This window comes from Sprattus sprattus, assembly GCF_963457725.1.
Source record: "Sprattus sprattus genome assembly, chromosome: 10".
Taxonomy (NCBI): domain Eukaryota; kingdom Metazoa; phylum Chordata; class Actinopteri; order Clupeiformes; family Clupeidae; genus Sprattus; species Sprattus sprattus.
Window position 1 is genome coordinate 8296946 of NC_137908.1, and position 12500 is coordinate 8309445.

The 12500-nt window shown below is 49.5% G+C and overlaps 1 protein-coding gene across 1 annotated transcript in view; it reads left to right on the top strand.

Moving 5' to 3' along the window:
• The window catches only part of shq1 (SHQ1, H/ACA ribonucleoprotein assembly factor), a 35949-nt gene that overhangs the window by 21707 nt on the left and 1742 nt on the right, over positions 1-12500 (top strand). Inside the window, 1 exon segment of the mRNA XM_080845691.1 lies at positions 1365-1485. Within this exon segment, the coding sequence (XP_080701817.1) occupies positions 1365-1485 (121 nt within the window).

Sequence of the window (12500 nt, forward strand, 5' to 3'; positions counted from 1 at the left end):
TTTAGTTGAAGGCTTTCTCACTCTCTTTTTTTTCTTTCCCCCCCCCTCCCTTTCTCTCTCCCTTTCTCTCTCTCTCCTGAACAACCCCCTGCTTAAATGGGAACCAAATGTTTGTGTAAGGCTTTCCTCAGCGCGAGTGCCGTGTTTGTTTTGAATAGGCTGGAATGTCTCTGCGCACTGCCAGCCAGCGCTGTGGCTGGAGGAGAGGCATGGAGGGGGGGGGGGGGAGAGAGGAGAGAGGACTCCTGAGCTCTGCTGCTCTGCTGCTCTGCTCTGGGCCTCTGGGGCCTCTGGGCTCACAGTTGGGCCCTGGAGGCCCCACCGCCCGCCCACACCAGGGGGCCAATTTTCTGACACCTTATTTGGGAGAGGTGGCATGTGTCAACAAACATCAGGCCTCGCGACCGGTCGCCTGAGGCCTGCCTGCCTGCTCGCTCTAGCGCGTGCACACACACACACACACACACACGCACACACGCACACACGCACACACACACACACACACACACACACACACACACACACACGCACACGCACACGCACACGCACACGCACACGCACACGCACACGCACACGCACACGCACACGCACACGCACACACACGCGCACACGCACACACCCCTGTTCCTTCCTCCCCTGCAGGGGCTTCGCCTTACCACTGGGTGCAAGCCTTTGCAGACTGCGTCTTTCACTTGTGGCCGTGCCAGTGTGCACCGTTGTAGCAACTGCACCAACTTGTTGAGAGCGTCGGTGTTTGCAGGGGGTGTCTGTGTTTCCCTTCCACACGTGCCAGTTGCACAACACCATGCTTGCGGTCGTCGATGTAAGGAAGGCTTCTACAGTTCTCTGTTTTTTCGATCTGTTTGTCCAGTCAGCCATGACTGCGTTACATATGTGTAGCTCTCTCCAGCCTCAAACATTTCCCCTGACGAGATGCTAACCTCGCTGGCTGCCTGCTCATCTGCTGCGGTCTGAAGAGGGGGGAGGGGGGAGGGGGCAGGGGGGGGGGGGATCAAGGGAGATTACAGCACTGGCGTTTCCTCTGGGCCAGCTGGCCAGAGGCTCTCGGTGCCTTCTGGCCATTTACTGCCAGAACGAGTTCCCCTCCAGATGACCCCCCCCCCCCCCCCCACCCCTCACCACAACCCCACCACCACCACCACCCCTGCCTGTGGTCAGCTTTAAGCTCATTTGCTCTCCTCATGCCGTAAGGGGAGAAATGGTCTCTCATGACCTGTGCTTTTACTGCAGCCAGAACAACAACGCTGAGCTTTCTGTTCATGAATGTGCCGTGAAAGACTCAAGCGAAAGACACAACAAACATTGTTTTTCTTTTCCCCTTGTTTTTCTTTTTTTTCTTTTAGGCAAGGCCTGTGTCCTGAAATGCCTGCTGGATATCCACAAGATCTTCAGACAGAACGACCCCGCTTACATCCTCAATGACCTTTACGTCACAGACTACTGTGTGTGGATTCAGAAAGTCAAGTAAGTCCAGAATATATTCCCACTCACTTGGATCACATCAGTTTGCTCTAAATCAGAACAAGCTTGGCATGGCAGAGTTGTGTTTTTATTTATTATATCTCTCTATCTATCTATATATATATATAGAATATCATTTGGATGGCTTTTCAGGCCATAGTTGTCAGTGGCCATTGCATTACATGCGTGAAAGGAACAGGGGGACTGTGACCTCTTCCGTCTTTGATTTGTGAACTCGCACACACGTTACGATTCACTGTTCGCACGTTTGAAGTGCCACTTCATCAGCCACCAAAACAAAGCACATCCTTCGACCCTTGTCAGTAACATGTGTGATCCAGCACGGCATAAAAAGGAACCGAAGTTCTTCTGCTCGATGTTCCCCATACCCCATCCAGACTGTGACACTACAATGGCTAATCTGGTTATGATAGTTGGATCTCGTTCTCCAACAGGGTGAATGTTTTATAATTACTTGCCCGTTTCACGGTGCAAGTGTAGCGAGCAAATCATTAGGTACTGAGCTGGGATTCTACTGGGATTCTGCCAAGTTATGTGTTCATCATCAAAGTTACACCCTAAAAACACTTTCTTCCTTTGGAGTTTTGTGTTTATATTTCGAGTGTGTGTAAGCTTTTATTTATTTAGGAATGGCATGAGGGGGGGGAGGAGGCTGTGAATAATTCTAGTAGAAAAACGTACCCCTGATGTTGCAGACCTTAATGTTGTAGTGCCCAGATAAAGGATCTGCAGGGATTCCATTGGATTTTTTTTCCCCCTCTTTCTTTTTCTTCAGTTTTGCCCCCTTATTCACAATTCTTTTTTTCTTTCTTTCTTTTTTTTTTGGCAAAAGAAAAAGCCTCGACAGCCAATTAATAATAGATGTGTAAAAATCAATGGCCAAGCTCTGAGTTAGAGTGTGTCCATTTGCCTGTGGCAGAGAAAGGGAGCGAGAAGAGAGAGAGAGGGAGAAGGGGTGGAGAACAACAGAGGGAAGGAAAGGCAGAGAAAATAAGGAGAGAGAGCAGATAGACAGAGAGACGGAGAGAGGTAGAGATAAAGGTAGATATTGAGAGAGAGAGAGAGAGAGAGTGAGAGACGGTGAGAGAGGTAGAGAGGGAGAGAGGGAGAGATCAGACAGATGAAGAGACAGACAGAGAGAGAGAGAGAGAGATGGTGAGAGAGAGAGAGAGAGAGAGACAGTGAGAGGCAGAGAAAGCAAAAGAGACGGTGAGAGAGGTGGAGAGGAAGAGATCAGACAGATAAAGAGAGAGAGCAGACAGAGAGAGAGAGAGAGAGAGAGAGAGAGAGAGAGAGAAAGAAAGAGAGAGAGAGAGAGAGCAGACAGATAAAGAGAGAGAGAGAGAGCAGACAGAGAGAGAGAGCAGACAGAGAGAAGTCTAGTCTTCCACTGCACAGTGTACGCTAGAGCTCCACTGTCAATGCGCTGGAAAACTCAATCAGTCACACCCTGGGCACAGCGAGGAGATGAAACGCTGGAAGGGCGTTTGGGGTCGAGTGGCCCACGTCCACCTCCCGCCGGGCCTCAGAGCTAAATGTCAGCTTCACCTGACCTGACACGCCCGATCCAACCTCCCTCCCCACCTCTCTCTCCCCATCTCTCTCCACCTCTCTCTCTCCAGCTCTCTCTCTCCACCTCTCTCTACCTCTCTCCCTACCTCTATCTCTCCACCTCTCTCCCCACCTCTCTCTCTACCTCGCTCCCCACCTCTCACTCTACCTCGCTCCCCACCTCCCTCTCCACCTCTCTCCACCTCTCTCCCTACCTCTCTCCCTACCTCTATCTCTCCACCTCTCTCTCCACCTCTCACTCCAGCTCTCCCTCCCCACCTCTCTCTCTCTCCATCTCTCTCCACCTCTCTCTCTCCAGCTCTCTCTTTCCACCTCTCTCCCTACCTCTCTCCCTACCTCTCTCTCTCCAGCTCTCTCTCTCCACCTCTCTCTACCTCTCTCCCTACCTCTCTCCCTACCTCTCTCTCTCCATCTCTCTCCCTACCTCTATCTCTCCAGCTCTCTCTCTCCACCTCTCTCTCTCCACCTCTCTCTCCCCACCCCGCTGTCCTCCGTGCCGACTGCATTGACCTGCACCTGAGTGGCCGCGTTCCTCCTCTGCTCTGTGCGCTCCATCAGTCAACGCACCAGGGCTCTTACCACCCCGCCCCCCCACACTACCTCTTCACATCTCTCCAGCCTCTTATCTGTGGAGAAAATGAGCGGAGATCTCAAAGAGATCTGGATCAGCGGTGCCCCCCCCCCCGCCCCGCTGCCCTGAGGCAAAGAGTCGCTGGTGGCGTAGGCGTCATCTCTCGCCCCCTTTCCACACGCGCGCTTCTTTCTTTGGTGGCTTGCTGCGAATTGATTTCCAGTCTCTCAAGGTGGGAATTCTTCACACAGACAGAGAAAAAAGAACAGTGGATGAGCCTCCTCTCCAGTGAAGGCAGTTATTTATTTATTTATTTTATTTATTTATTTATTTATTTTTCCTTTAACATCCAACCCCACTTATCATGCAAAGTGGCAGATGGAAAGTGTGCTTTCATGTGGAAGCCCTTTGATCAAATCCCTCTGGCTCTGCTTTGTCAAGACAAGGCGCTGTTATCACATGTGGTTTGTTGTGACGGCGGCGGCCTCTCTGCCTCTGACGGATCTGATGACAGTCCGTTTTAGCGTTGTTTTGGTCTCCGCTAGATATTCCCCCATGAACAATCTCTCTGTCTCCCACTCTCGATCTCTCTCTCTCTCTTTCTCTCTCTCTCTCTCTCTCTTCCGCTCACAGTCTCTGTCCCGCTCTGCCAAAGTGTGCCGTCTCAGTGCAGTTCCTTTCCCGGGATGAGATTTTAATCTGTTCTCAAGTTCGAACCCTGCGACAGTCTCTTGAGTCAGCAGGGGAGCGCACAATCGAAAGACGCGGAGAACGACAAGGAAATGAGCGGATGTTGGCCCCTCTGTGGTGATTTACACTATCCGAGCGCTTTGCTGTTTCTTGAAGTCCTCCTGACTGGCGGGGGGATGCTGGACTCAAATTTACAGCGCAGTAAAGATGTCAGCCGTGATTTAAACCTCGGCATGGTCAAACTCCCTGGCTCCTCTACCTTTAGTGCCGAGGCGGGCAGCCAGATCTCTCTCTCGCTCTCTCTCTCTCTCTTTCTTTCTTTCTTTTTTTTCTGTCAGGAGTGAGCAAGGGGCCAACGAACTCTGGATAGGGGTTGAGCACTCAGCTGTTGTGCCTCCCACCGCACACACACACACCTTGGGCCCTCCTCAGCTCTGCTGCCTCCCACACCACACACACCTGGGGCACTCATCTGCACTCCTGTCTTGGCATGTGAACAGTCACAGGTTTACCAGCCAGTAACTTCCAGAGTGGGTTAACAGGGGCTCACCAAGCAACTCTGGCATTGCAGGCAGCGTCTGGTTTCTGTGTCAGTGGGCTTTTGCAGTGAATATTAACTGACAAACTGCCTGTTAATGATGGATTTTGAGGAACAAAAATTCTGTTAGATATTTCCCGACGTCGCACCAGTGTTTTTCATGACGAGTCAAGTGCCACACCTGGGGTGGAATCTTCTGGCCCTTTGGGAGAACAAATGAGAACATCCAAGCATTAAACCATCACATTGAGAACATCCAAGCATTAAACCATCACATTGAGAACATCCAAGCATTAAACCATTACATTGAGAACATCCGAGCATTAAACCATCACATTGAGAACATCCAAGCATTAAACCATCACATTGAGAACATCCAAGCATTAAACCATCACATTGAGAACATCCAAGCATAGAGCCTTTACATTGAGATCATTCAAGCATTAAACCATCACATTAAGAACATCCAAGCATAGAACCTTTACATTTGAGAACATCCAAGCATTAAACCATCACATTGAGAACATCCAAGCATTAAACCATCACATTGAGAACATCCAAGCATTAAACCATCACATTGAGAACATCCGAGCATTAAACCATCACATTGAGAACATCCAAGCATTAAACCATCACATTGAGAACATCCGAGCATTAAACCATCACATTGAGAACATCCAAGCATTAAACCATCACATTGAGAACATCCAAGCATTAAACCATTTCATTGAGAAGATTTAGCATAGCACCTTTACATTGAAAACATCCCAGCATAGAACATATACATTGAGAATATCCAAGCATTTAACCATTACATTGAAAACATCCCAGCATAGAACATATACATTGAGTATATCCAAGCATTTAACCATCACATTGAGAACATCCAAGCATTAAACCATCACATTGAGAATATCTAAGCATTAAACCATCACATTGAGAACTTTCAAGCATAGAACCTTTACATTAAGAACATCCAAGCATTAAACCATCACATTGAGAACATCCAAGCATAGAACCTTTACATTTGAGAACATCCAAGCATTAAACCATCACATTGAGAACATCCAAGCATTAAACCATCACATTGAGAATATCCAAGCATAGAGCCTTTACTGTCACTGAAGAGGACTGAAGAACGTTTTGTGTGCTTTCAAGTTGGAAAGCTCCCCTCTCTGTTTGAAGTCCTTGCGCAGGGCCGAAATCTGTTAGCCATTATGGACAGGCCTGGATGGTCCAGATGAACTGTCACTGTGTTATTTATTGCAGTGTGAGGCCTCTTTTGTTGTTGTTTGTTTGGGGGAACACGGCAGAAGCCAAGCTTAAGCAGCATTCGCCAGGAAAAAAAAAACACTGTGAGTCATCCTCGCACATCGTTTCTTTGCTTTACCCAATCTCTCCGGTTAAAAAGCTTGGAGGGGCTCCAGTGTACAATCCTCCTCAGTCGGCACAACGGATCAGATAAGAGGGGTTCGCTGTCACGGGGGGCGGCCCCTCGTCTAAAAGGAGCGCAGGCAGAAACATTGCCCCACATCCCCCCATCCCTCCTCTCCGCTGCCTCTCCAGGCGTCCGCCGTTGTCAACAGACAAATCACTAATTGGGTCAATTGGATTCCTGGACAGCGCTATGGCAACCTGTGTTGTGTGCTGCGCCCAGAGCAAGGGGGGTGGACAGACAGACAGACAGACAGACATATGGAAGGACGGAATTAGATTGGGGGGAGAGGAGGAGGAGGAGGAGGAGGAGGAGGAGAGCTCTGCTCAGCCCTGGTCCTCAGAGGCAGTACATTGTCTGCTTCTCCCTTCAGAAAAGCTCAGTGAGGCGTTGGCCTCTGGGGACCTTGGCTCTCCGTGGGGGGTCTGCCTGTAGGAACAGGGGAGGAGGTTGGGCGGAGGAGGAGGAGGAGGAGGAGGGGGAGGGGGGGGCTCAGACAAGTGTGCTGAGGGGCTGGCCGGGGTCAGAGGTTCCACAAAGCCCTGTGGCCAGCAGTCCTGGGAGTGGACTTGAGTGTTGTCACGTAGCGTTAAATCACCGGGCCAGCCGATCGGTGGGAAAGGGCAGAGCCGCGCCGGGGAGCACTTTTAAGAGACTCTTGCCGGGCCACGATGGGAAAGCCAGCCATCCAGCCAGCCGCGAAAGTGTGCAGGTGTATCGTTAGATGAGCCCTCTTTCTATAAATATGTCTCAGATGTCGCTCTGAAATGATGCTTTAAGTTAAATCACCTGTTGAGTTTTTTTTTCTCTTTTCCTCTCTGCTATGGTTTGGCTGGGTCGCTTTACCACATTTCCTCAGACATCTGGTCTCCTCCTTTCCTCTCCCTCGTTTGTTCTTTTCTTCTTCATGCTCACAAGAGATTGTTTCTTTTATTTTTTAGAGAAAATGGGATTCCTACTACTTTAGAACTTCCCTTTTATGAAAGAGCTCACCCGTTGTTTTAGTTTTAACTTTGTGTTGCTTTTTTTTTTATCAAAGACAAGAGGAAATACTATTAATATTTTACCAAAAGTAGAAGTATAATGTCATTAATTTGAAACAGATTGGAAACATCTGATTGGTGGTGGGTGATGTTGCCTAAGCATACATCCTGCTCCATGGCATATGGTTGGCTACACATTCCAGAAGTTCTGAAGCCTTGTTTGAATGAGTCTGACTTTGTGAACAAATCATATTAAACCTATTATGGGTTAACGTAATTTACAGATTTTTTTGGTGTACCCTCACAACTTGGTGTAATAGTTGAGGGTAGTCAGTTGTCAGTATCGTGTCCACTTGTTAGATTAAAAAGAATGGGAACGTGCGTGGAAAATGGTTGCTACAGCGAGTTTGTTTCAGGAGGTTTTGCGCTGTATCTGACGATTCTCCAGCTGAGGATACTTTGAGCTGTTTGTTTACGTTTATTGTGAGCTGGCCTACTTCTCGCTAATGTGTCAGAGATCCTCTTTTATCCGTACCTGTAGCCAGTGGAACTGTAGGCGGTAGTTTAACGCTGCCGTGGTTTGCTGTCAGACACTGTTAGTAGGTACTTGTTGCCACTCCTCGGAGCTTAGGGGCTGTTTCGGCAGTTGTTGATTTCCGTCTGCCGTGCCGACAGGAGATTTGAAGTGTCCCGCTGCTCAGTGAAAAGCGATACTCGACTTTCAGCTCTCCAGGATTGGTAGAACATATTTACACCCAGCATGAGGTCCCTGCTCTCACTTCCCAGAGACACACAAACACGCATGCATACGCGCGCACACACACACGCACACACACACACACACGCACACACACAATCGCACACACACGCGCACACACACACACACACACGCACGCGCACTCACACTCACACACAAACACCCACACTCGCACACACTCGCACACAAACTCTCACCGTTATCGCACGATCACTCACACACATACACGCTTTTAAAAAAATCTTCCATGCCAATGCTTTAGATTAACATCCGAGAGATTAAAAAGATACATATTCGTGGCAGGAAGAACCCATCAATCCGCATCAGACTGACGCGCGAGATAAACGAGGCGGCTGTGCGTTTAGTTTGTTTACCCTCCGCCTCTCCCCCCAGCCCGTCTCCAACTCCTCTTTCATCCCAGAGCGATTTGGGATGAGTCATTAGCCCGAGCGAAACGTGGCCCGCTCTCCAGACATCCAAGGTTTTCCAGCGTGCATTGAACACTGCCGCCGTCTCCAGTGCCTCTTTGTCACCACAGACGTTTTTCTTCTCCTTTTTTTTCTTTTTTCTCTCTCTCGCTTCCACGGCAAGATCTTGAAAGCTGCCCCTCCTCACTTAATTAAGTCAAGCCACAACAGTGGCGCGGTAATGACTGGATTGTGTACGACATTATCCCTGGCCCCCTGAAGGAGCCTTTGTTTTCACCACAAGCCCCTACTCTCCCACCGCAGGGAGGGCTGAGAGAGAGAGAGAGAGAGAGAGAGAGAGAGAGAGAGAGAGAGAGAGAGAGAGAGAGAGAGAGAGAGAGAGAGAGAGAGAGAGAGAGAGAGAGAGAGAGAGAGAGAGAGAACACAGGAGAGAGAGAGAGAACACAGGAGAGAGAGAGAGAACACAGGAAAGAGAGTGTGAGTAAAAGACGCAGGGAGGGAGGAAGAGATTGAGAGACGGAAAGAGAGAGAGACTGTGCGTGCGCTAGTGTGTGAATACAACACAGAGGGAGGCTGAGTGACTGTGTGTGTGTGTGTGTGTGTGTGTGTGAGCATAAGACCGAGGAAAGGAGGATAAGGGAGACAGTAGGGGGGGAGAGAGAGAAGTAGAGAGGGAAACAAGTACGCCTCTACAATGCTAACTCAATAATGACTTCCCACGAGGGGGAGGGGGTAGGAGAGGCTTTTGAAGTGGCTCTGCTGCCACCGCTGCAGGAGAGCCCAGGAGTGCTGCGCCACAGGATGTAGAGAAGCCTGGAAGCACTGTGCCACAGGAAGTCTGCAGGAGACGGGTCTTCCTCCCTCCCTGCGTCTTTTTTTTCTCTCTCTCTCTCTCTCTTTCTTTCTTTCTTTCTTTCTCTCTCTCTCTCTCTCACTGTCTTTGCTGGACCCCCCCGCTGGCTCAGTTCCATGGCCTGCCTGCGAGGGATAGACAGACCAGCACAACCACACTTTCTCTCTCTCACCCCCCCCCCCCCCCCTTCTTCTTTCTGCTGAGTCAAGGCAAGCACAGAGGGAAACAGTGTGTCAGGTCAGAGGCGTATAGGTGCCTGTTTTTCCATGTTTCTCCTGTTAACAGGATATACATTTCGTCATTTACACCTAGTCATTTAGCAGACGCTTTTGTCCAAAGCGACGTACAAGGGAGAGAACAGTCAAGCTAAGACAGATAGCCGTAAGACAGCCGTGACAGATTGCCCATTCCCACTTACATTCAAAAGCCGTCATTTTGACGTTAGTATGCCATATTGGCTTCACGTGGGAATAGGAGCCGACGCAGTAGATCCGGCAAAATCAGTCCGTCATTCTCCCCCTCATTACCTAGAAACAATGACGGCAATATCCCACCCCACAGCATAAGTGGGAATGCGAGCCACAAGATTCCCATCTTCGAGAAGGGCAAGGTTGGAGGGGGGACTTCTCCTCCATTCATTCATACATCATAAGGGTTAGCCCTTCCGCCATTGATGATCAGCTCATAACCATGAATAGTTATAACTAGCTTAATTGTAAAGGGCTATGGGTTAACACTATATTAAATGAGCATATCTAAGCTGTTTTAATTAAGGGCTGTGAAAATCCACTCTGGGACCTCGGCAATGAGCCTAAATGCTGCTCCCTCCACACCTAAGCACAACTTTACAAGAGGAGCCAGCTGGTGGTCCCCAGAGTGACCTGAACAGAAAGAGAAAGCGCTTAGAGTGGTCTGACCGTAAGGCCTGATGCACACTGCCTGCGTCGCATATGCACGACTGCTGCGTTGCGTGACTGCTGCGGCTCTGTCTCGTGTGTGTGTTGTGTTTACACTGCCGACGCATCTGATGCTGTGCCGCTTCTGCCAGACTGTCTATATATTTGTCTCTTTTACGGTCTGTCTTTGGTGGGAACTGCTTACCTGAGTGAAAAATAGGCTCCATGCCGGGACATTAGATAAAGTGTGGCTGCAGCTCGGTTTGAGATGCGCCTGAGATCTGCGTCTCACACAGGCACTGTGCGTGCTCTGACCTGTTCACACGGACGCGAAATGAAAATCAACAGGTAAGGAAGCCGCCACGCACACGCACACGCAATGCAGGCAGTGTGCTAGACGCCGTAGGCTTAGACAACTGTTGAAGTAAATAGTCATGACCACAAATGGCTAGTTTTTTGGATTGTCATGCACTGTAAGTCTAGCGGTAGCCAGTGGATACAGTGCTGTGCAGTGGGTAAACCTTACTTCCTGACACTTTAAGAGGCTTGCTACGACAGACGTTGGCATTTGTGGGTTTTTTGCCTCAATGTTGGAGTCTGATGTGGATATGCACTGTCGCTAGAAAGCTTTCCACTTTGGGCAGTGGAGATCATTTTATGTATTTGTGAGATTTCGCAGTCAGTGGTAAGCTTTCCTGCAGATGACCCTGATATTGTTCTTGGAACTGAGATCGTAGTCAGAAATGACCTTGAAGGGTCTCCCCCTCTACAGGGAACTTACATGCGTGTGATTTTGAGAATACCGTATCTCTTTTTCCAGAGTTTGACATATTAACACAAACCTCCATCTTGTCTCTGCTCTAGCTGACATCCTTAGGCTGATGTTATCGGATATGTGTGGTTCAGAAAGGAGCTCTGAGGAACACAAAAAAAACAGCAAAAGAGTTTCAAAAAGGGAAGACATCTGTGTGTAGCGGATAGTGAATCCTAACTGGGGCTAGAGCATCTGTTCCCCCATTTCCAGTGCATGCTGCTTGGATCTTGGTTGTTGCAACAGACTCCTTTGCATAATGCCCTTGAATGTGTGTTGTGGTGCTTGCATGTTGGGCTACGCAAAACAACAAGTGTTCTCTGACACAAACAGACAGACGGACAGACAGGCAGACAGACAGACAGACAGGCAGGCAGGCAGACAGGCAGGCACACAGAGAGACAGACAGACAGGCGCACACACAGAGAGACAGGCAGGCAGACAGGCACACACACAGAGAGACAGGCAGGCAGGAAGGCTGGCAGGCAGACAGACAGACAGGCAGGCAGGCAGGCAGGCAGGCAGGCAGGCAGACAGACAGACAGACAGACAGCTTCTGGGGCCACTGGTGGGGCTACAGTCAGCTTGTGCTCTCAGTCGTTTGGCAATAGCTGTTTTGCACATGTCGTTTTTATGGTACTTGGTTACGCGAATGCTTGCAGAAAATTGCACCCTCCGCTCCCCCCTCGACAAGTTTGGTCTGGCCCCGAGCCAAGCCTCCTCTCTGCTCACCATGACAATGAGGCTTCTTCCCTCGCTCGCTCGCTCGCCCACTCTCACAGCAGCACCGCAAGCTGAATGGCAGCCACTCCAGTTTTGATTATGTCAATTAGCTCTATATTTGCTCCTCTCTGTCTGTCTGTCTCCCTCACTCCATCTCCCCCTCCCTCTCTCTCTCTTCCCCTCTTTCTCTCTCTCTTCCCCTCCCTGTCTCTCTCGCTCTCTCTCTCTGTATGAATAATGGATGTGCCAGGCACACACACACACACCATCACCTACCCCCATAGTCTTAAGCCTTTACATTGAAGCCTTTGAAAGGGAGATTCATCGAGCATTGTAGCTTTCTTTTTTTTCTCTCTCTCTCTCTCTCTCTCTCGTTCCCTTGAAGAAAAAGCTTTTCTCAAGTGTTCATTGTTGCCGGTGCTGTGCAGCACTGAAGGAACATCATGGGAAACACTCTGGCATAATAATCACGCTCGAATTTATAAGCCTTTACTCCCTAATTGTGTTGCATCTGGCTCCTCCTGATGCGCTTGTATTGTAATGCTGGGAGGTAGAGGGAGTGTTTATTTGGGAAGAGGACGACAGTTGAGGACATGTCGAATACAACAGCCACACGGCCCAAGGTTTGTTTTCTTTGGCACTTCATGTAGGGGTTTGTGCGTTTGTGTTTGTGTGTGGGGGTGTGTGTGTGTGTGTGTGTCTGTGTGCGTACATGCTGTTGTGTGCACTGGGTTGTGTCT